The following is a 23797-nucleotide window of genomic DNA, read 5'->3' on the forward strand; positions in this document are numbered from 1 at the left end:
TCTGGTACTGTGATATGACCCAAAATATATTCCATTTGTCAGGGTTTCACAGGGCTAGAAGACTGAGTCCTCATTAATAATTTATCTCAACACTTAGGATTCAATAAGTTATATCTAAATTTAGAGTAACTAATTATACACATGTATAACGTAATTTTTAGCTAAAAGTTTTTTTTTATTATTAAATGTGATACATAGGGTTACATTGGCAGATCTTATTTTACATTTCTAGTCTTCTGTATTTCCTATTTCATTGCTATGTGAAATTTTGTGAAATAATGGCAGAGCTATAGTAGCTCTTTAAAAATTCCTCACAGCAGACATAATCAAAATTTCTACAATTTCGGGTGCTCTGTTTGATGACAAAATCATTTCCTACCTTTGTCCCAGGTATTATAGAGTATTTTATTGTAATGATGTGTCATCTCTGTTCTATATCACCACCTCTCAATGCACTTCTGTAAGGGGATTGTAGCAATACAGTGGTGCTTCGTGATTACTTTGTGGTTCTCTGTGACTCCTTTGAAACCCTCTTTTTCTCACTCAGTCTCCCTCCTGGCAGCCTTTCAGGTTGGAGAAAGATCCACTTGTTCAAAATTACCCATATAGCCATGCGTTGAATTAGTTATAGAGAAAGGATCTCTGTTAAAATCGAATGACTCCATGATAGCCACTTTCTGATCTTTCCAAGAGCTGCATGGAAAACTAAAGAAGTAGATTTGCTAACATTCTTTTATAAATATAATCTATGAAACACACATTCAAATGCATGTAGCTAATGTATTTCTATTATGATCATGCTAATTCTTACAAAGTTGCTTTAAAAATCTGATATAAAAATCTTAGGGTATCTAAAATAATTATAAACAACTCAGATTTCATGTTACAAAATAACCATTTTGAGTGTACATTTTTTAGAGTATTTGTATTCAGTAGATTTTGAAAAGAATCAAGGCTTTTTTTAAAGTACATAAAATACTATACCTATAGAGAAGCTAATGTTAGTCCATTTTTAACCTACAATGGTTTTTACAGACAAATAACAGGGCTTTGAATATCTGAACCACTATAATTAAGTCAGTTGTCAATAAAGGCAATTTTTCCAGGGCATCCATTTATAGTTTAAAACATTTCTAAATACTCTAGACTTTTGTCATTACGATAGCACTTTAGAAAAGAATACCTACTGCACCTGAATCTTTTTCTAATCCTCTGTTTAGAAAACTACCAAAATCATTTCTCAGATATGTTATAAGAAAATAGTATCACATAATATTGTGATAATATTGTGATAAGAACTTTTGGAGAAATTGGTACTTTTTATTTGCAAAATCAAAACCATAATTGCAGGTCTTTTTATGTCAACAAAACCCAATTCATTGTCTGGCTTAAACTGCTGGCCGAAATGAAAGCAGCCTTCTGACTCAAAGGCCTTCACACTGATTTAGTCTTATCAGCTCTGTATAAAAAGTACTAAAGTAAAAGAATTTCTGTAAATGTAAAAGTGGCAATCAACACATTCAGTAGATTCACCAGCTCTAGAAAAACTTTTTAAATAATGTTAATTATAAATTATATTTTATATACAGGTTTACTTGTCAAACCATAGACTAATAAGCTTTTCAAAATTTTCTCTATAATGTAGACAAATATATCTTCTCTCTTTCTTAGAGTTATTTTCTTTAGGTAATCAGCTTTAAAAAATAAAACCAGATGAGACATTTATGGCAGTAAACTGAAATCTAAAAGTACTAGAGTATACTTTTAAAAGATAATGATACTTTATATTAAAATTATTTAAGTCTTCGAGTCATCAATGAAATAAAAAAGACACTGGGCCTTGCCAAGGTAAAGCCTTCTCCATTTGGCTGATGAGAAAGAGCTCCAGTGTTTTTAGCCTACACTGCTCAGGAAAGGGAGATGAAGGAGGCAGAGTGTGCAGCTAGGATTGAAAGGATTCATGTTGCTGGTGCTTAAGCTTCCTGACACACCAACAACCCCACTGCTGTCCTGGCAATGCTGTGGGTACCTGGTAAAGGTGGCCTATGTCACAACCCCAGAAGTGTGGGACAATGTTTAGGGAGGTTGTTGCAGAAGCCAGGTTATGGGAGAGCATTTTGGAGAAGGAAGAGAAGATGGTGCTAATGTGGCAATGACATGAGCGTCTAATTGGGAAATTAGCAAACAGTTCAGGCTTCAAAAATAAATCTATGCAAAGCCAACTAAAAGAACAGTTCTGTTAAGTGAATGTAAGAACATTTCCTTTCACCCCAAATGTTTAACATCTTGTGAAAAATCTGTTGATCAAAGGTCTAGCATTATTTTTAAATCAGAAAAAAGAACGTAGTTTGGGTGTAGTATGTTCCTGAAAGAGAGAAAAGAATGTGGCTAAAAGATTTGACCCCCGAACTTTCCCCTTTCCTATGATGTGTGTGTGTGTGTGTATGTGTTTGTGTGTGTGTGTACACACACACACACACACACATACACACACATATGTATATATATATACACACACACATACACACACATATCATGCATATATATATGTATATACATATATATATATATATACACACACACACACATATCATGCAAAGCAATGGTGGAAATAATTAGGCTGGTGATAATTCTTCCATCTTTATATTCTTAAAAGGCACATGAAATCTTTTTGATCATATTAGAATTAAAAATTTATTACATTATTTTCTAGCTAAATTTAAGGGTCACTGATCCCCATTTAATCTATAAAGGACACGCTTATCTGCATGAGGCCTTCATTACTGCAAAGAGATTTTCATGAAAAAACACTGCATGGAGAGATTAATATTATTCCCTAAAGACCCCTGACAGTTTTGTTATACTGATTTCTACCACTTTATGAAGTGTATGTCCTCCGGGCAACTTAGCTATGCAGCAGAATTTCCTAGATGCTAGATTACAGACTAACATCCTTTGTGGCAAATTTTCACTGATTTACAAAATGTTTATTTCTGAAAGGGGCTTGGACTGTCATCATCTAGTACAAATTTGTGTCTTCCCTGCCAGCAGCCTGAGAAGTCCTAGTGGCTGAGCACTAGATCCAGAACTCAGTCACCCAGGGCTCATGCCCTGCTCCTACCTACCACTCCCACCCTCCATGTCAGCCATTCCTCCTCCTATCTCTCCTAAGATTTCCAGGTGCCTAATTTGACATGGATGGTCTAGTCTCTGTGCTTTAAGTTCAGCACATAGCAAGTAACCATCAGCAAGCCAGAAAGAGAGCTTTCACCAGAACCCAACCATGCTGGAACACTGATCTCTTTCAGCCTCTCGGACTGTGAGAAAATTGCCACCCAGTCCGTGGGATTTTGTTATGACAGCAACAGTAGACCAAGACAAGTATTCTCATGCACTTCGCTTACTTTTAAAAAGTATGTTTATTAAACTATGAAGTTTGAGGCTTGTAGTGTGGAAGATGTAAGGAAGTAAGAGAGAGAGGAAAAAAAGGAACAAGGAGGGACTAGAAACAGATACCCCTTTCCAAAGAAACTTTAAATAAAAGGAAAAGATCATTGCTAAGGCTCTAGGAGGCCTACCATGAATTTTGGCATCTGCAGAGGGGAACCCTTAGTCCCCCTTTCTTCATCATTTTGCCTACTGCTGGCAGAGGTGTCAACTTCATTCCCATGAGCTCACTGCCCAGACCCACTGGAATTCCGATTCACTGGAGAATTTAGGAATATTTCTCTTGGCCTTTGACTGGTACCATAGTGTTCCAACAGCTGTTGCAAACTATGACTATAAAGAATAAAGATGATGCTGAAAACGACAACAACAAAAAAGGCTTTATTACAGGGTAATAAAAATGCAACAGTTTAAAAAATTCGATTTATTGAAAAAAGGAATGTGTAGGTGTGCTGATGACAAAGTTTACACAGCCGAATAAATTATTATTAAAGACTGGGAAGGGGAAAGAAATAGATAAAGGAAGCACAATTAATAAACAAGAGCTTCTTTGTTGCTATTTTGATTAATAAACAAATAGTTATGAAAATATCTTAGTAATGATAAGATAACCACTAACAGAATTAAATACAGGATATGCTTTCTAAAACCATTGAGAAGAAGTAAACAAAACAGCCTGTAGAACAGAGGCCAAATGACAAGCAAACAAAAAACAGACAACAAAATTATCTGTCAGACCAACAAAATTAATGAATGTAGTTTAAATTCCCCTATTTAAAAAGCAAAATGTATCAGATTGAATAAAAAATATTCCTGTAATTTATTATTTTTAAGAGAGTGATCTAAATAATAGTACAAATAATTACAGCGGAGGGGGCAACTCACACAAATGGAACTAAGAAAGGCTATTTTATGTGATTTTAAAAAATCACAAATGGTAAGAGAAATAATGCTGAGTACCTGGCTAAATAGCTTAAAACACATAAAACAAAATTATTAAAAACATAGGAAATTACATTTTAAACACACAACCATATTTGTCTATCCGTCTATCTATCTATCTATCTATCTATCTATCTATCTATCTATCTATCTATCTATCTATCTATCTATCTAATCATCTATTCTGTTAAACATCAAAACACTAATATATAGATAGATGATAGATGTAAAAAAAATCTATTTTTATATCAATGACTATATTGAGCTGACAAAAACAATTATAAGGAATTTGGACAAGCTAGAACTGACATCTTTTACTCCCTTGATGGTAGATCATTCTCCATGGGTATCATGTATTTCTACACATACAAGCAGATGCACTAGATTTCTTTGTTCCAGACCATCTTTCCAAGGATGTTATAGAAAACCACCTTGGTAGAGAGACAGAGTGTCTCTACCTGAAGCCAAGAAATGGCTTGCTTGGAGTCTAGGAAGATACAGACTCCCTCTGGAACAAAGGACAGGTATGCTTATTTGCCTTTTATGAAAGAATCAGGTTCCCTAAGCTCAAGGTTCTTCTCCTGTATGTATGCACTGTGACTGTAGATGTCACCTGGTTCTCTTTACCTCATCTTATAGAAATTGTAGCCTGGACAACTAACACAAAAATGATGATAGCTACTGCTATTGCTGTGAGTTATAAAACCCTTTCTCTCCAACTCAGGAATTGCTTGTCTTCTCCCAATATTCATACAATGGAAGCTAACCTGTTAGCTATCAAATAGAGCAAAATCTCAACCTTTCATAGTTCTTGAGATTACCAGTAACTTTCTTCATGTAAAATATGTAAAAAGCATAGGAGAAAATTGGTACCAGATCAAAAGCAAAGTCAATAATCTAAAAACAAAAAACAAAATTATGCACTATATTAACTGAGAAAAATGGAATGAAAAATATAAATATTTTTACTAAAAATAATGTTCATCCACTTAGATATAGAAACACACCTTTCAAAATAACTATTGAGCCAAAGAAGAGATTAAAAAGTAGTATACAAAAATGTTAACACGGAAGCTATAAACAAAAATGAATTCATAAGTATATTTTTCTATATATTGTGAAGAATGCAAACAAACTAAATTTTAAAAAAATAAAATAAGATCGATTTAAAATAAAGCTTGTCATGATGGTGAAGGAGGTAAATGTTGTGCTTGCTTTTTCTCACAACCACATCAAAAGTACAACTAAACTACAAACAGCCATCACTGGGAGTCCTCTGAAGACTAGCTGAAAAGAAGTCCTACAACTGGGGATAAACAGAAGAGATCACCTGGAGACTAGTAGGAAGTGTGGAGGCACAGAACCAGTTGGTCCCATACCTGCATATGGCAATCGAGAATCAGGAGGGATGTCTTAGCTGCAGAAGTACCCCCAGGGGAGCATGGGGTCCCAGCCCCACATGTGGCTTCCCAGCCCAGGATTCCAGTGTCAGAAAGGGAAATTCCCACAACTTCTGGCTGTAAAAATCAGCACAGATTGTGGCAGAGTGAGATGGAGGGTGGCTAGAGTCTCAGATGTTCCTCTTAAGAGGAACACCTGTGGACTTACTTGGCAACCAACTCACATGCTCTGAGTACCCGTGCTGGGACAGCAGTTTTAAAAGGTGCCAGGGACATACAAGGAGGAAAGAATTTGTCTGGTTTCAGGTCATGGGCTGGAGAGGCAGCTATCTCCCAGACAGAAGTGCTGGTAGAATCCCTTCCTTTTTTGTTGAGACCTCCCCTCTCCTGGGGTGCAGATGCAGGCAGCTACCATCAACCTAGTAAACATTGGTTGCCCTGCCCTGGTGATTCTGTGAGACCCTTCCCCATGCAACTTGCAGGCCCACCCAAGTGGCTTCCAGTGGCTTTTCAGTGTAAATGGCCCATCTTGGCTTATGCTGCAGACTTTCCTAAAATCTCTCAGGTTTGCAAAACCCAAACAAGGAACATCTGGCCTCAGCATACTCTGTACCTCTTGTGGACAGCTTCAAATCCAGCACTGGTGGCAGTTGGCCTCAGTTCATGGTTTGGCTTCTTGAGGCACCTCCAAGACCAGAGTGAGTGGCGGCCACCTGTAGATTGCTTGGTAACTCTTGCCAGGTGGCCTTGAGCAGAGTACAGGCTGTGTCTGAACTTGGCCTGCGACAGGGCCCCTCCCAGGAGGCCCCCTCCCACCAGACACTCCTGGTGGCCAGCTTCACACTGGGGCTGCATACAACACACTCAAAGGGAAGATTGCACAGGCACTAGAGCCCTGCTAAAGCCAATCCTGCTCCATAAGGCCAGCCCCTCACTGGCCAGTTCTCACAACCAATCAGCCTGAGGGTCACACGGCAGCCCTACCTAATACATAGAATAAACACAGGGAAGCAGCCAAAATTGGGAGACAAACAAAAATGTCCCAAATGAAAGAAAAGGACAAAGCTCCAGAAAAAGAACTAAAAGAAATAGAGACAAGCAATCTATCAGATGCAGAGTTTGAAACACTGGTGATAAGGATGTTCAATGAACTTGGGAAAAGAGTAGATGATCTCAGTGAGAACTTTAACAAAGAGATAGAAAACATAAAAAGAACCAGTAAGGAATGAAGACTATAATGACTGAAGTGAAGAATACATTATAGGAAATGTATTATGTAGATTTTGTGAATCGGAGGATCAAATCAGTGATTTAGAAGATACAGCAGCAAAAAACATCCAATCAGAACAGCAACAAGAAAAAAGAATCCAAAATAATGACAGTAGTTTAAGGGACCTCTAGGATAACATCAAGCATACCAATATTCGCATCATAGGGGTCCAAGAAGGAGAAGAAATATAACAAGGAATAGAAAATCTATCTGAAGATGTAATGATGGGTAACTTCCCTAATCTGGTGAAGGAAATAGACATACAAGCTGAGGAAGTGCGGAGTCCCAAAGAAGATGAACCAAAAGAAGCCCACACCAAGACACATCATAAAAGACAAAGAGAAATTCTTAAAAGCAGCAAGAGAAAAGCAATTAGTTACCTACAAGGGAGCTCCCCTAAGACTGCCGGCTGGAAAGAAACATTGCAGGCCAGAGGGACTAGCGTGAAATATTCAAAGTGATGAAAAGCAAAGACCTACAACCAAGATGACTCTACCCAGAAAGCTATCATTAAGAATTGAAGGACAGATAAAGAGCTTCCCAGACAAGAAAAAGCTAAAGGAGTTCATCACCATCAAGCCAGTATTACAGGAAATGGAGAGATTTAAGAAGAAAAAAGGATAAACAATATGAATAATAAAATGGCAATAACTACTATTTATGAACAATTACTTTAAATGTAAATGGATTAAATGCTCCAATCAAAACATAAGGTGGCTGAAGCATGATAGAACAAAACTCTTACACATGCTGCCTTCAAGAGAGTCACTTCAGATCAAAAGACACATACAAAGGCTGAAAGTAAAAGGTAGAAAAAATATTTCATGAAAATGGAAACAAACAAAAAGCCAGGATAGCAATACTTATATCAGACAAAATAGACTTTAAAACAATGGCTATAACAAGAGACACTTCTGGGTATTTATTTGATGAAACCCAAAAAACTACTTTGAAAAGACATGTGAATCCATATGTTCATTGCAGCATTATTTACGATGGCCAAGATATGGTGGCAACCTGAGTGTCCATCAATAGATGAATGGATAAAGAAGAGGTGGTACATATATACAATAGAATATTATTCAATCATTAAAAAGAATGAAATCTTGCCATCTGCAATAACAAGAATGGACCTAGAAGATATTATGCTGAGCAGAATAATTCAGACAAAGAAAGACAAATGTCATAAGATTTCACTTACATGTGGAATCTAAAGAACATAATAAACAAACAAAACAGAAACAAACTCATAGATACAGAGAACATTTTGATGGTTGCCAGCTGGGAAGATGATGGGGGAGGAGTGAAAAAAGGGGAAGGGAATAAGAAGTGCAAATTAGTATTTGCAAAATAGTCATGGGGATGTAAAGTATAGCATATAGAATACAGTCAATAATATTGTAATAACTATGTATGGTATCAAATGGGTATTAAGTTAATCGGAGAGATCACTTCCTAAGATATATAAATGTATAATCACCATGTTCTATACCTGAAACTAATATAACATTGTATGCCAACTGTAATTGGACATAAAAAATTATTTTAAAAAATTAAAATAAAAAAACTAAAATAATATAAAGAAGGAATTAGGTAACAAAATTAATAGAAAATTTAAAAAATTAAGAAATATTTCCAAATATTTAACAACTAGAATAAAAACAAATGTCTAACAACATGATTAGCTAATATCAAATAAAATTATAATTGATAAATACAATATAACAGTACTTTTAAAAATAAAATATCAAATGCTGATGAGAATATCAATAGAAGAAAAAGTCAACATATCTCCAAGGGAATATCGAATTTTAAAGTCATAAATAAATCTTAGAACTAGAACTTGACACTACCAAAAAAATCAAGTAGGATTTATTTCAGAAATACAAAAAGAGTCAATATTATGTAATTTATTACGATATTCAATTATTAGGTCAATTAAGAAAATCATAATCATACATTTGAATAAGGCACTGAAATAATTCAACAGTAACAATTATTGAAAACACCATTAGCAAATAATAAGCCATAAACATGACTTAAAAATAGTCATTATCATACCTTTCTAATGTTTAAAGCCAAAGGAGACTGGAATTAAATGTGGGGGGAAAATGATATCTAACATCCTTATTAGAAGGCTTTAGTCAATGCTAAAAGACATGACACAGAACTAAGAGATTTAAATACAAGACACAAAGAACAGTGATTCATCTAAACAAAATCCAAAATGACATCTCATAGCAAAAGTATACAATTATTATTTTTTTATTTATTACAAGAGAAAATTCAAAAACAATAGCATGTTCATATGCAGGTAATAGCAAATGTGGAAATAAAATTACATAAAGAATCTCATTGTTGCAACAAAAATATTAAATCTCAAATATTTATTATAATAAACACCATTTAACATATGAAGAACATTATAAATATTTTCAAGAAATGTAATGGACTTTCAAGAGAAAACAATATTTTACAGATATTATTTATTACCAAATTAATTGCTAGTTAACGCTACTCAAATAAAAATTAAATGTGATTTGGAGTAATTTAACAAAATAATGCTAAACTTTTCTGGAAGAAATATCAGGTGAGAATAACAGATTTAAAAAAATAAGAAGAGATAAATATTCTGATATAATGTATTATAAAGCTTTAACAATTTAAGTAGCATGGAGCTGATGCAAATACAGAAAGACCCCGATCAATGGATAGAAAAATATATTCCAAATCAATTAGTGAATACTCTTGGGACATTAGTCTAGTATTTAATGATGGGGTTGGATGTGAAATTGAATCTTCACTTTGCACTTTTCATCACTAAAAATCTGCAATAGACATGTACTATGTGCAAGAATTAAACTTTTGTTAATTTGAGCCACTTGAGTTTTAGGGAATCTGTTAGCACAGCTTAATTTAGCTTATCTGAACTTATAGTCATGCTTCAAGATATAATTTTTTTCCAGTAAAGGTTAATGCCGACTCATATTATGAGCATAAATTTGAAATTACCTGGGGTGAACCAGGGGATTCAGTGTCTTATGGAACTAGGGTGCAAAACCCTATGCTGCCAGTAGGTGTCATGATCTACATAATGCAGTGCAGGCTAAATATACCTGGGTTTTGAGTTAGGTGCCAAAGATATGAAAAAGTAAAATAAATGTTACTATTGGCCAGAAGGTAACTCTAAGTAACAATATTTTTTAATTAGCTGTATTTATCAGTTGTACAATTTTTAAATTTTGTGCATTGAATTCCTTCAATGTGGAAATTTAAAAAAAATATTTGGTTTCAGTGTTTGTCACACTTAACTTGGTAATTGACACAAGATCATTGAATCCATTGTTAAATCAGTTAAGTAATTTATGCACAGTATTCTAAAATTCTAGTACTAGTACAACACCCTCTTAACTATCTATCTATCTACATATATATATATATATATATAGTTTTTTTTTTTTACAAATAATTAGACTAAAAGCCTTTCCTCAAAACAGTGCCCTAGCGACAATGGAAACCTAATCTACCAAGCATTCCTGGTAGCTTTACTTGTCCTTAGTCTTTGTTCCATGCATGTTCATATTTGTGCCAAACATTTGTCAAGTAGCCCATGTGGGTCTGTTATGGCAAATAAAAAAGCAATAATGGCAGAAACATAATGGATAGTTAACATTTTGAATGGTGTCCATAATAAACAGCTATGAAAGTGCCTTATGAAAATTGACTCTACCCAGGAGAAACATTCCAGATACATATATAACCTTCTATTTTACAAAATTAGATATAACCTTGGGAAAACTTCCTGAAGACCACTGCCTTATACCAATTATCATCAATTACGTCTCTGTGAAGGCAAAGTATATGAGAAGTTGTTCCTTCTCCAACATGTGTTTTCCTTTTAACCTGATGTGTTTGTCTGTAAGCCTATTGGTGTTCCATGATAGATGCCACAGAAACTTTTGTTTTTTGGACTAATTGGATGACTTCAGTTTTTAGAGCTGTCAGCTTGACAATTTTTACAAGTTTTAAGTTCCAGCGAAGTAAAATTTCTAAAATTAAAAATTTCTAAAATTAAAGTTCTACAAAACATGAAAACTAGATGGTAAGTAGCTTTAAAGATGTGAAGAGTTTGTTCTAAACTGTGAGCACCTCCTAATGACTGGTTCAAAAAACAGGTCATACCACACCCCTTTTAGGATTAGGCATTTAATCAAAGCATAGAAAAATTCAACATGTGGATAACTGAGTGTTTTTTTGTTCTTTCCTCTCCACTTATTCCTTCCCTACTTTCTTTTTCTTGCTTGTTTTTAAGGTATTGTAAACTGACTCAGAATAAATACAGATTTTTAAATACAGCATCAGTCAGAAAGCTAAGAAACTATTCACCTATGAGTTTTGGAGAAATGCTTAGTGAAGAAGATTGTGGTCAAAGGCAAATATATTTAAGCGAAAATAGAAGTTGGGAAGATGGTAAATAAGGATGTAAATGTTTTTATGTTCAAAATTTTGCATAAAGATTTAAGAATTTGACTTCTGGAAAAAATATTAATTATAATATTGGTTGTTTAACATAAATGCAACATTTTGGAGGACCATACCTGTTTTGTACTCTTAGAGCTGGGGTCCCCAACCCCCAGGCAGCGGCCTGTTAGGAACTGGGCCACACAGCAGGAGGTGAGTGGCAGGCAAGTAAGTGAAGCTTCATCTGTATTTGCATCCGCTCCCCAGCGCTAGCATCACTACCTCAGCTCTACTTCAGATCATCTCAGCTCTACCTCAGATCATCAGGCATCTCATAGGAGCACTGGTCCATGGTGACCAAAAAGGTTGTGGATTTCTGTCTTAGAGAATGAAGATTTTTTAAATACAAACTTTTTTTAAAAAGCAATAATTTTGGAAAACTGAAAATAGCAAATACATTTTTTACTTTCACTTTGATAATACAATTTTGCTATATTGATTATGGGAGATATTATCCAGAACCTGAACTGAAGAATTTATAGAGGAATGCAAAGGGATTTCTTAAAGGTGTACCACATGCAAGCAACTGGATTAATTTTGTGATTCTTAAAAACAAACCAAAAAATCAAGAAAAAAAAACATGTTCTACAGGGGGACATCTTAAAGATTTTAGCCAGGGTCTTGGATTATCCTTTCTAGGCTCTGCTGACCAAACTGAAGACTTTCCTGCTTATTCATATCTAAGGCATCTGCTTTCCTTAAGGCAGGAGCTATATGAGCTCATCATCTGTTCATCGCTAGCTTTTGCCAGACACATTCAATATAAAAATCTCATTGAATCCTTTAAGGGCCCTGCTCCAGCTCATCATCATTCTCTGTCCCACCAGCCTGTCAGTTGCCCCATTGTTTCTTTTCCCATAAACTCTACAGTCTGTACAGAGCTGATTTAAAAGTCTGCCTGTCGTCCGTAGAGCTACGGGTAAATGGAAAAAATTGGGGGCGTTGGTCTGGTATTTTGTTCTCACTCTCAGATAAATCTCCAATTTGGACACAATCTTTTAAAAAGTCACCATCTTTTAAGAGTATTTCCTTTATAATTAAAAAGAAGTGTTTTGTTTTCCATCTGCATGTTAGTAAATGTGTTCTTACTAGCAAGTAGTAACCTATTCGATTTTACTGAAAGGTAAGCTAGATATTCTAAGCAGAGAGATACATTTCTTGGAACTGATTCTTTTGGTGAAAGAGCGAATGATGTCTATGCATCTGTTAAATGGATAGTAATATCTCTTTTTAACTCCAAGCTTGAAATCATCACTTGTATAAAATCTCTATAAATTCTTATAAGGTGAAGTGATGACACATTGTTGAATAACAAGATGATGAAATTCAACCTCGTAAGACTTCAAATGAATAATAGAAGACCTATACTAAGTGAAAATGAAGAGGAATTAAAGATTCAATCAGCGATTTTTCAACAGCAGGACTGTTAGTGGGTAAGGTATTAATGAACTCTCCCACCAAGAACTTGTCACAATATTTGGGGCAAAGGACAGTGAAGTCACCTAAAGGTTCACATACATTAATAGCATACATTGCCCCCAATGATAGCTGTCTTTTTCTAAGACATTTTAGCACTCATAAACAGTACAACATCAGAAAAAAGATGGTGACAATAATTACGCTAAATGTCGTTGTTACTGAGGTGTTTCAATCTCATCTACTCCAAATTTCAGGTTTAGATTACCAATATTGTAAATTTTATTTCATTATTATTTACTGGAAATATGAATCTATCCATATTATACGAATAAGTACTTCATTCTGGATTGTTTCAGCTAGTGTGAATACAAATGAACACAGGGTGAATACATCTCCATGGTTTGTTTCAACATAATGTGGTAAAACTTTCAAAATGGTTTTTTATAACTATTATTATATCATGTTGAGGACAGAGCATTTAGATTCTTCTTTTTTTTTTTTTTAAGTTGAAAACTCTAGGGCCTAAACAATGATTTGGGACTAGATAACCTGTGGAGGGGACACTGTTTCTCATAGAACACGGAGAAGCGGGGCAGGGGGCTTTCATTAACTTCAGGAAGGAATGAGTTACAATGGAAACCCTAAACTGCCCCCAGGGGCATGGGTCTGAGTTGAGACATGTGCATCTAACCCTTGGGAAGGGGTAGATGACATGTGCATCTAACCCTTGGGAAGGGGTAGATGACCCACTGATAGGGAAAAACTATCAGTAGTCATCCAGCCTCCAAAAAATCACCTAGGGCTCTTTCTTTCTTTTGTCAAGGAAAAAGTCACGATTAAATCTGGATAGAGATATGTAAGGTTAAGGCACCCACAGAGTGCAGTGTTCTTTGTAAACTTCTACAGTACAGAAACCAGTCCCAGGAGGCATCTAGTATAAGCCAGGGAGTAACAACCCGTTTCATGCCAGTGTGAGAGGACAGTGGGTTAGAAGACATTCTGAGAAGAAGGTTCTTGAAGAAAGTCTTAGTGACAGGCTCTGAACTCACTTGGCCCAAACAAAGCTGAGGCTAGATAGGACGGTTTATTGAAAACTGGGAGGATTAAGTGAGATTCTAAAATGCATACTAAATAACTCTGCAAGAAAAGCAGCAGACAGTAAACCAACATGATGTCAGGAGAGGAAGAAAACTTTAAACAATATATAAAGAGAGAAAAGAAGCTCTCACATCCATGAAACACAAGAACATGTTTCTATGGAAGAAACCATCAGAGAACAACCAAAAGCTCTTGGAAATCAAAAATATGACCAAATTTTCAACAGAAAGGCTAGAAGATAAAGCTAAAGAAATCTCCCAGAAAATTTATTTAAGAGAAAGAAAGGAGGTGGGAGAACGACAGAGATAAGAAAATAATAATCTGTGAAGTTCTATACCCCCCAAAAATCCCAAGTTCTAGAAAATAAGAAAAAATAAAATAAAGATGTCAACATGCATCTTCTTCAGCTAAAGCTTAGACATCTCATTAACATATCACTAATGCTTGTTTTTGACTAAAAAAAGAGGCTATGAACTACAAAGAGTCATTTTACATAATTTCCACCTTCACAAAAATAAGAGGGTGATTTTAAAAGTGTAACAGGTTTTTAATATTTGTTGAGGTAACGATTTGAGAACTGAGAACAGCAGCACACAACCCCACCAGCAAGCATCTCAGAGTAAAACTTTCTGTCAGAGATGACTTGCACTTCTTAAGAGATGTGCACATATATCTGGGAGAGGACAGACTGAGCTGCCCTGCAGGGACTCTTAATTATCAGTTGCCCTGTTGTGTGGATCTTCCTATCTGTTCTGGATGCTGAAAGGCTGTACTGATGCTCTTGTCCAAATTCCATGTCTCCCTTTTTTATTCCTGGCATGACTCACTCCTAAAACTGAACGAGTATTTATTGAGCAATTGCTAAGATTATGGCCTTGCCCCTATCTTGTAGTTTGGTCATAGTCTGCATTCTGTGTACATCGTTAGCCCCTTCTCTCATTAGAGAGAACAAACCTCAGGTGCTTTTGTCTTTCCCTTCTTCTGATGTCTAGTTGTATTCATTTGTCCCTCCTCTGCTTGTCCCTTCCCTCATTGTCTTGATGAGCAGACACTTTAAAGTACTCTTACCTCACCTGGAGACATTGTATGTCCTAGTGAGCATCAAAGAGTTTGAAATTTCATATGGCTTGGATAAATTAGTTTTTGAATGCAAATAAATGTTTATTATTGGCTGTCATAACAACTTTAGAAGTGAGAATATTCCCATCTTCTGCAAATATGTTTTTAAAAAATCTTTCTCAAGGATGACTCAAAATAATAGACCACCCAGAAAGATAATGCTTATTTGTGATAATCACTCAGCTCCTTTGAGCTATGTAAAGAATAGATCACAGTGACATACATTATAAATTTTGTAATAAATGGAATTATTGTTGATTTTTTTACATTCACTGTTTAAAAAGAAAACTCAGACTGTATCTTCCCAGATAGTACTGCAATATAAGGAATCATATATGAATGATTATGGTACTTACAGTGATTATTTAACTGAATAGCATTTTATGAAATGTCCATGCATAAACAAGTGTTACCTTTGTCAGGGAAAGATAAATATGTTATTTTCAAATTTTGTGGATAACTGAAAAAAAGGACAAAGATTTAATAAGCACTTGATGGTTTTTAGGTTGTGCCATATCATTAAAATATGACTCAACTTTAGGAACCAAATAATCATTCCTCTTCTGATCCAGACAGCCTTAAAGAATTCCACGTATTTATCTAGAATTTCCCTTGAAGGAACTAAATAGGCTTTACCAACATTCTTTTCTTAGTCATCTCAGTATTTCTGTGAGAAAAGTGGAATTATTTCTATTCTACAGATGAGAAAACATGTAAAAATTAAGTGATGTATTTAAGATAATTCAGCCAGCCATAGACCTGGGAAGAGAATGCTGGTGTCCTGAGCCTAAGAAATTCTCTACCAACTGCCTCAATATTCACTGCACGAAAGGGCACAGCTAGTATAAGTTCAGATACTAAATATGTTTTACTATCCTCTAAACACTGACAGCTGTATTTCAATACTTTCCAGAAGGCAGATATTTGCTTTTAAAAGGCCACAGGGGCAAAAGTTTGGCACAACTAAATGTTACCAAATTCTTCAGTATAATTTTTTTTTTTTCTGAAGATACATTTGTCTTGAGAAATAGGCCTTCTGACTTTTAAGTAATCCAAAGTGCTGCTGCTACCCCATAAATACCTGTGCTTCTGGTGCAGAAGGTAGATTTCTTAAATATCATGAAAATATTATTTTTTCACATACAGATGATCTTTGAGCAGACTCATGAAATCAACTATGAAAACTAGACTTGGGGAACACAGACAAAAAAATGGTTCAAGAAACGACAAGGGCCAGGTTCACAGGAGACAAGTTCTAAGTAAAATAAGCTTTAGTCCTGGTCTTACTATTATCAACTTATGAGATAACTCAAAAAAAGAGCAATATGTTAATATTGACAATATTTTTCCTATACTTTTATATTCTTACATTTTTTTTGTTGCATCTTATATAGCCACCAAATTTTTATTACTTTTTTAGCCTGTCGATTATTGACTCAGCTATTTTTACATTAGTAATTTTGTATTGGTCTGTAAAATTTGAGCCTCTCAAATAAAACTCTGATTAAAAGCCTTGATTTTATTTACTTATTATTATTATATTTTAATACCTATAGCACCTGGTATTCCTAGGAGGTCTCCCATTCAAGTATTAACCAGGCCCAACCCTGCTTAGCTTCTGAGATCAGACCAGATCGAGCACGTTCATGGCCGTAGACAATTTTTTTATTTTTTAATTGCAGACGAACTGGAGGAGATGAGAAAAGCCTTCACTAAGATTCTTGGGTAACTGATCCAAATCCTCAGTGAAAATAAGCATATTTAATAAGGATATAAATAAAATGCTAAGTCCCTACTATGCTCCACTGTGTTCATATCAGGCTTTCTTAAGAAATACTGGTATATTTTTTCTACATTTTGAAGATACAAAAAAAAGAGCGTTAGAAATATTTAGAAACTCACCCTTGACTCTTACTTGACCATATGTACTTTGAGTTACTCCCTTGGTTATATTTTCCATGAAAACATTGTTTGATTTTCAAGTGCTAAAAAAGAAAGAAAAAAGGTAAATAATATTTCCAAATAAAGTATATTTTAAAAAAATAATAAAAGCCAGGTTTTTCTTTTAGTATTGGAACAAATCATGGCTTCTCTGGGTGAGTTCCAGATGAATGGCTGGCTTGTACTTTACAGCCAGGTTGTACCAAAGATAAGGATTTTGAAATGCTGGAATCATACTAAATATGGTGAGATGATGACACTGAGAAAGGTACATGAGCACGGAGACCAGCAGAAAGAAGAGCAGTTATGTCTCCAATCTTACACATCTAGTAATCCCCCCTTATCTGTGGTTTCACTTTCTACAGTTTCAGTTACTCGTGGTCAACCATAGTCCAAAAATATTAGAGGAAATTCCAGAAATTAACAATTTATAAGTTTTAAATTGTGACCCATTCTGAGTAGCGCAATGAAATCTTAAGCCGTCTAGCTTTATACTGCCTGGGATGTGACTCATTCCTTTGTCAAGTGTATCCATGCTGTATATGCTCCCTACCAATTAGTCACCTAATAGCCAGATGGGTTATCAGACTGGTTATCAGAGAGAGAGAGAGAGGAGAAAAAGTTCACACTCACATAACTTTTATTACAGTATATTGTTATAAGTATTCTATTTTATAATTAGTTATTGCTGTTACTCTCTTGCTGTGCCTAATTTATAAACTGAACTTTATCACGGGTATGCATGTATAGGAAAAAACAATATACATAGAGTTCGGTACTGTTCAAGATTTCAGGCATCCACTGGGGGTCTTGGAACGTGTCCACGACAGATAATGGGGGGACTACTGTACTTTGAAGAACAAAATGCCTGAAACAGTGGAAAAATCCTCAGTGTCATTGAATTTTCTTTTTCTTTCTCCTAAACCTCCCTCTCATTCCATATATAGTTGACCCTTGAACAACTCTGGGGTGAGAGGCACCAGCTTCCGTGTAGTCAAAAATCCATGTATAACTTTAGACTTTATAGTTGGCCTTGACTCTACAGTTGGCCTTTGGTATCTGTGATTCAATCAACCACAGATCCAATACAGTATTTTTGATCTGGTAGGGAATCCAAGATTGAGAAATTGCTGTTTGGAACGTGAAAATACTATTTCCTATTTGCATTTGGTTGAATTCACAGATATAAAAACCTTGGACACAAAGGACTACTTTTTGAAAAATATCCATGTATAAATGGACCTGTGCAGTTCAAACTTGTGTTGTTCAAGTGTCAACTGTAGTTGAACTTTCTAAAGTTAACATGGACTTCCTAGAATCACGTAAAGAGACAAGGTCAGAGTCTAGGTAGAGAGCCTGTGTCCCATCGAGGGTCCCTACTTATCAGCTGATACCCTTATGCACCTTGTTAAGCCTGTGTTCCTGTAAAATGAGGGGAGTCTCATAGACTGTGTTTAAGTTTCATTTAGAAAATTTCATAACTCTGTAAAACGTGTATTACCCAGGGACTATCAGCTTTAATGAACTAATGCTGATTGGGGAGAAACTTGCTAAATGAAGAATACTTCCTAAGGGAGAAGGGACAATCCTAGCTTGTCCTAGAGGTTAGGAAAGAAGGAGGACATATGGAAGAGGGTCTTCATTCAATATTTGGAAAGAACTCTTAGCTGGGTGTCAGAAGTAGAGACAAGTGTGGTTCCTGCTTTGAAAGGACATGCGTGTGCATATGTGTGTGTGTGTGTGTGTGTGTGTGTGTGTGTGTGTGTGTGCGCGTGCGTGTAGGGGTGCTGCTACAGATAGACTACTACTCTATGGCATTTGTTTCCAAAGTGAGGACCCTTTTATACAGATGATGTAGTTGTACATTTAGCACCTCTTGTTGAAAAGACACATCAGAACAAAGTATTATGATTTACTTTGAAATGAATGTGTGAAATGAATCATGATAGCATCACATACCTATGAAAACTGGCTATATGTGCAGGAGACATCATTTATTCAATCTTTCCACAATGCTTGGTGCACATATTCATTTGTACACCTCTTGTAGTAAATCAGCAGCAGCCCCTGGGTCAGAAATAAGGGATTAGGCTGATTTTAGGTATATGAGCCCAGCCTTAGTTTTTGTTATTATTATTTTTCTTGTCTTCTCCTCTCTTCCTCCACCACCTACCTATTGTTTCTCTTGGTCACTGCCAAGTCCCCAACAGCCCTGTACTTCTGCAGGCTGATGGAAAGTTAGTCTTCAGATTGGCACTGCTTTGAGTAGAGGCTGAAAATCTGAGTTTGCTCCCCTTTTGCCTGGAGAAATGAATGGCCCCATTAGATTATCAAGTGTGGTGCAATGGAAGTAAAGTTGTGTTAGGTGCCAAAGTCAACACTAAATCTACTTTTATTAACATCAAATGAATGCACAGTCTCCAATAACATGATTTTAGACTAGGCTACTCCTTCCTCTGATAAAGGGTTGATTAGCAAAATTTAGCTGACCATGTGATCAGGTTAAACCCAGGCAAGATTCCAAAGCAATTTACACCCACTGAAGAGTGAGAGGCATGTAAGCTGGACCAAAAAAAAAAAAAGCAAGTGCTTACCTGTATGATCAAAAATTATTGGAATCAGAGAATTAGTTGAATAACAAGCATTCTAAAGCAGATTTTGAAGTTATAAAAAGAGTTTATTTTATTAGGGGAATGATGTTTAAATGTTTAATCACAATGGCAATGAACATCAATGACTAATGCTGGGAGTGCTGAGGATGGTAAGGCCTCAGGTCCAGGATCACAATTTAATTCTTAAGCATGGAGATAGGATCTATAAATCCCACTTTGGAGTACAACAAACTATATCCCCATATTGCTACTGAATGTTTTACTATTATGCATGACTCCTTGAAAATGGAACTTATATTCTATTGCAAGGAGAAGATTTATACCGATTAGCAATAGTGTGACAATAATATCCACGAAAGAAGAGAGAAAAAAAAGAAAAAGCCGAGCCTTTGGTCTTTAAATTAACATGACCTTCCTTATTCTTTTGAGAAAAAAGCCAGGAAATATTTTTGAGTTTCATTAAAATATGGCCTACAATATTGTTTTAATTAAAATTGAATAAGTGTCCCTATAAATATTACATTTTAAAAAGCCTAACTAGAAATAGTACATTATTAAAAGTCGCATCACTTATGTCAAAGAAATTAGTGCTTGATTTTTAGAGATTCAGCAAGTTCTTAAATGACTCTGAAACTTAGATTCGAATAATGTTAATACTTCAGTTACCCAAAGCGGAAAGGTCATATTCACTAAATGAAAGGGAGTTTGATAACCTCCAAAGTGTTGAAACGCTTAGATAAAACCGATATTTTTATTTACCTGTAAAACCTGAGAAAAGAAAAGTTCTGGAAAAAATTACCTTGCTAAAATCAATTGCTCTTCACCCCTCCCTCCATTCCACAAATGCTTGTAACCCAAACTTGTAAAGTCTCTCACTTTTTGTTCCACTCCAAGTTCATGTCTTAAAAGAAGGAATTAAAATCCTTTACTTGGTGCGAACTCTGCATCAGTTATTTTATCTTTTTAGATAATCCTATTTTCACGCCCAGTTCTGGCTTTTAGGTTGCTTCCTGCCTTCTTTTTCTTTTCTTTTTTCACTGTTGTTGTTACTGTTGTGGGGGTGGGGGTAGGGGTGTCGGGTGGAGGTCAAGTCCCTGAAATTGTTTCCTAAAAAATGTGAACTGTACCACTAATGAGTAGAAATATAAAACGGAGACTTCAAATAAAATAACAGGCACTCTCAAACTCCCAGAGGGAACAAAAGAAAACAAAACAAGAACACAAACTTGGGCCGTTCCGGTACATCCGCAAAGATGAGAGAGGAACCAGCACCAGAGAGGAGCCGCGGCCTCCGTCCTGCCGGCCCGCAGGTGGCTGGAGGCAAGCGCCTCAGACAACAATGGACAGGATAGGCTTTGCCTGCGTCGCTAGTTTGCTGTGTCTGCCCTGGCCTAGAAAAATAATCTATCTCGAAAGAACGACAAAACACAGAAGTGTGCGTTCGGCTACCAAGGAGGTATGCCTCCCGATTCCTAATCTCCAAATCCCCATCGTGGTCCAAAGAGAAACCTGCCACCAATCAAGTTCACGCGCAAGTTATTTTATTTCCCGCAGCCCCTCCACCTGCCCGAGCGGAGCTCTGCGAACCCTTGGTTTCCCTCCGGCGACCCCCCGTGGGCTGCAGCAAAAAACGGGGCGCTTAGGCAGGGCGGGGGCGGGCGGCTGCCGTGGATCCGGCCGGTTACCACTGCAGCTTAGTCGCCTCCGATTGGCCACCACGCGGGAGGGGAGGCACAGTGAAGGAGAGAGGCGGGGGCGAGGGCGGGCGGCGGCAGCAGCGGGAGGGGATAGGAGAGGGGAGCGGGCCGCGCAGCCGGGCAGCGCGTGCGGCGAGCGCGGGGAGAGCGGCGGCGGCCGTAGCAGTGGCTCGCCCTGGTCGCGCTCGCAGAGGCCGAGTGGGGTGCGCAGGCGGCGGCGGCAGCGCGAGGTGGGGCGGCGCGCGCAGTGAGCAGCGCGGGGCGAGAACCGGCGGGCGGGTGCGGGCGCGCAGGCAGCAGGTTTAGCCGCGGCAGCAGCTTCGCGGGACAGAACCGCGGCGGTAGCGGCCACGCCGACCCCTGGCTTCACCTCCGCGCGGCCAAGGCCAGAGAACAGTCTCCAACTCGCCCGGGGACCGGAAAGGGGAGCAAAGAAGCTGCCCTCAGCCCCCACACAGCAGAGACGCCGGGCGGCAGGACTGCTGTCCTTTGTGGGCGCAGCGCGCAAGACACGGAGCGCCCTCCCCGCGGCGCTCTCCCTGGCGTCTTCGTCGTGGCGAGCGGCCCTGGAGAGGGGACCCAGAGGAAGCAAAACCTCGAGCCCGAAACCTCGCGTTGCGAAGCTCCAGTGGAGCACCAGCCGCTGCACTTCCACCTTCGCATCCTACACGGGCCAAGATCCCCGCTGCCGCCTGCATTTCTCCCGGCTTCTGCTGAGCTTTGGGCCAGAGCAGAACCTCCTGCGCTGCCACCGCGGCCGCCTACACATACGCACACACACACACACGCGCGCACACACACACGCACGCACGCCTTCTCCCCCGCCTCCTCCCCGGCCCCTTGATCTCTTGGTCTGTTTTATTACTCCTGGTGCGACTCCGCAGACTCAGCGTCCCGCTATTTGTCATCAGCTCTCTCTCCATTGGCGGGGAGAGGAGAGTAGCGGAGAAGGGGGTGGGGTGGGGAGGGGAAGGGGGTTGAAACTGCCTGGGGCCGTCTCTCCGCGCCGCTGTTGGTGCTGCCGCTGCTGCCGCCGCCTCCGGCTCCTCGCTCGGCCCCTCTCCGCCTCCATGTGCCGGATAGTGGGAGCGCCGCGGACCCTGCTGCCGCTGCTGGCGGCTCTGCTTCAGGTACGCAGAGGTCCCCGCGGGCCGGACAACGGGTCGGGTGGGGTGGGGCGGGCGGCGCTGGGTCCCTTTGTTCCCCGCGCCGCTGCGGGGCCGGGCTGCGCACCCCGGAGGGAGGTGCCGCACCGCGCGGCGGTGAGCTGCGCAGACACGAGGTTCGGGCCGGGCGCAGGGGCAGGGCTGCAGCTGCTGGCTGGTCTCCCATGCCTCTCTTAGCGAGTCCCGAAGAGGCCGATCGCGGGCCCCCTCTGTACCTCCCTCGGGGTAGGGAGAGCTCACGCGAGGTGTCTCTAGGCAGCAGAAGGGCGAGGTAGGAAGGATAACACTCCGGTTTTGCAGTTTTCTACAAACCTCTCCCCTCTCCTTGCACTTTGTTCCAATTTTTTTTTCGCTGTTTATTTTTGCAGTAGCAATTCTCAGTCTGGTGTCTTAGTTACGGGACTTGCCTCCACCCCACCCCACCCTGGCACCCGCGCGCCTCCCGGTGCCGGAGGGCTCTACTGTCCTATTGTCTTTACCCCAGCCCAGAGTTGCCTCCTGTTCCTGTTCTCTTGCCATCACAATTTGCAGTGTCGGTCCCACTGAAAGAAAACCTCGCCCCTTGCCTTAGAGGAGTCTATGCGGATCGGCGCCTCAGCACCTAGCTCCTGGCCCACACGCCCTTATCCCGCCGGGAGAGGAAAAGTTCCGTTAGTCGGCTGTTATTCCTCTCCCTTGGTCCGGCTGCTTCAGCCCTGCGTGCGCCCTGGGGGCGCCTTCGCTAGGAGCCTCCGCACTTTTCACGCCTTCGGGAGATTGCCAGCCAGCCTTTCAGGGAATCAGTAGTAGTAGACTCCTCCGCAAAAGGAAGCACCTGCTCCAGGCAGGTCGCATGCTCTCTCGCCACTCTGCGCCGCCGTTCCCCAGCCCGACTGACCGCCTAACTTTCCTGCGGCATTTGTTCGGATGATGCCCCGAGGCCCCTCCCGGGCCGCTAGCCAGGTCCTGGGAAGACACGCCGAGCGTCTCGGCCACGACCGCGGTGCTGTGAAGGGACCAAGCCGGGGTCCTGAGTCTGCCCCCACTGACAGTGGGGTCCCGATGCGGTTACAGTTAAGGAGCGCGTCCGCCTTTACTGGGGGTTAGGGGCTCCCGGGAAGTCCGCCGGAGGGATTGCGCACCAACCAAAGCGGGGGGTGGCAGCCGGTGGCAGCTCCGAAAAGTG

The 23797-nt window shown here is 39.0% G+C and overlaps 1 protein-coding gene across 1 annotated transcript in view; it reads left to right on the plus strand.

The window, feature by feature from the left end:
* Nucleotides 1-22078: 22078 nt before the first annotated feature.
* CDH2 (cadherin 2) overlaps nucleotides 22079-23797 on the plus strand; it is a 197157-nt gene continuing 195438 nt past the window's right edge. Inside the window, exon 1 of the mRNA XM_011360390.2 lies at nucleotides 22079-22596. Coding sequence (XP_011358692.1) covers nucleotides 22537-22596 — 60 coding nt within the window. The 5' untranslated portion in view covers nucleotides 22079-22536. The remainder of the gene's footprint in view (nucleotides 22597-23797) is intronic.

This window comes from Pteropus vampyrus, unplaced genomic scaffold (genome assembly GCF_000151845.1).
Source record: "Pteropus vampyrus isolate Shadow unplaced genomic scaffold, Pvam_2.0 Scaffold55, whole genome shotgun sequence".
In the NCBI taxonomy this organism is placed as follows: domain Eukaryota; kingdom Metazoa; phylum Chordata; class Mammalia; order Chiroptera; family Pteropodidae; genus Pteropus; species Pteropus vampyrus.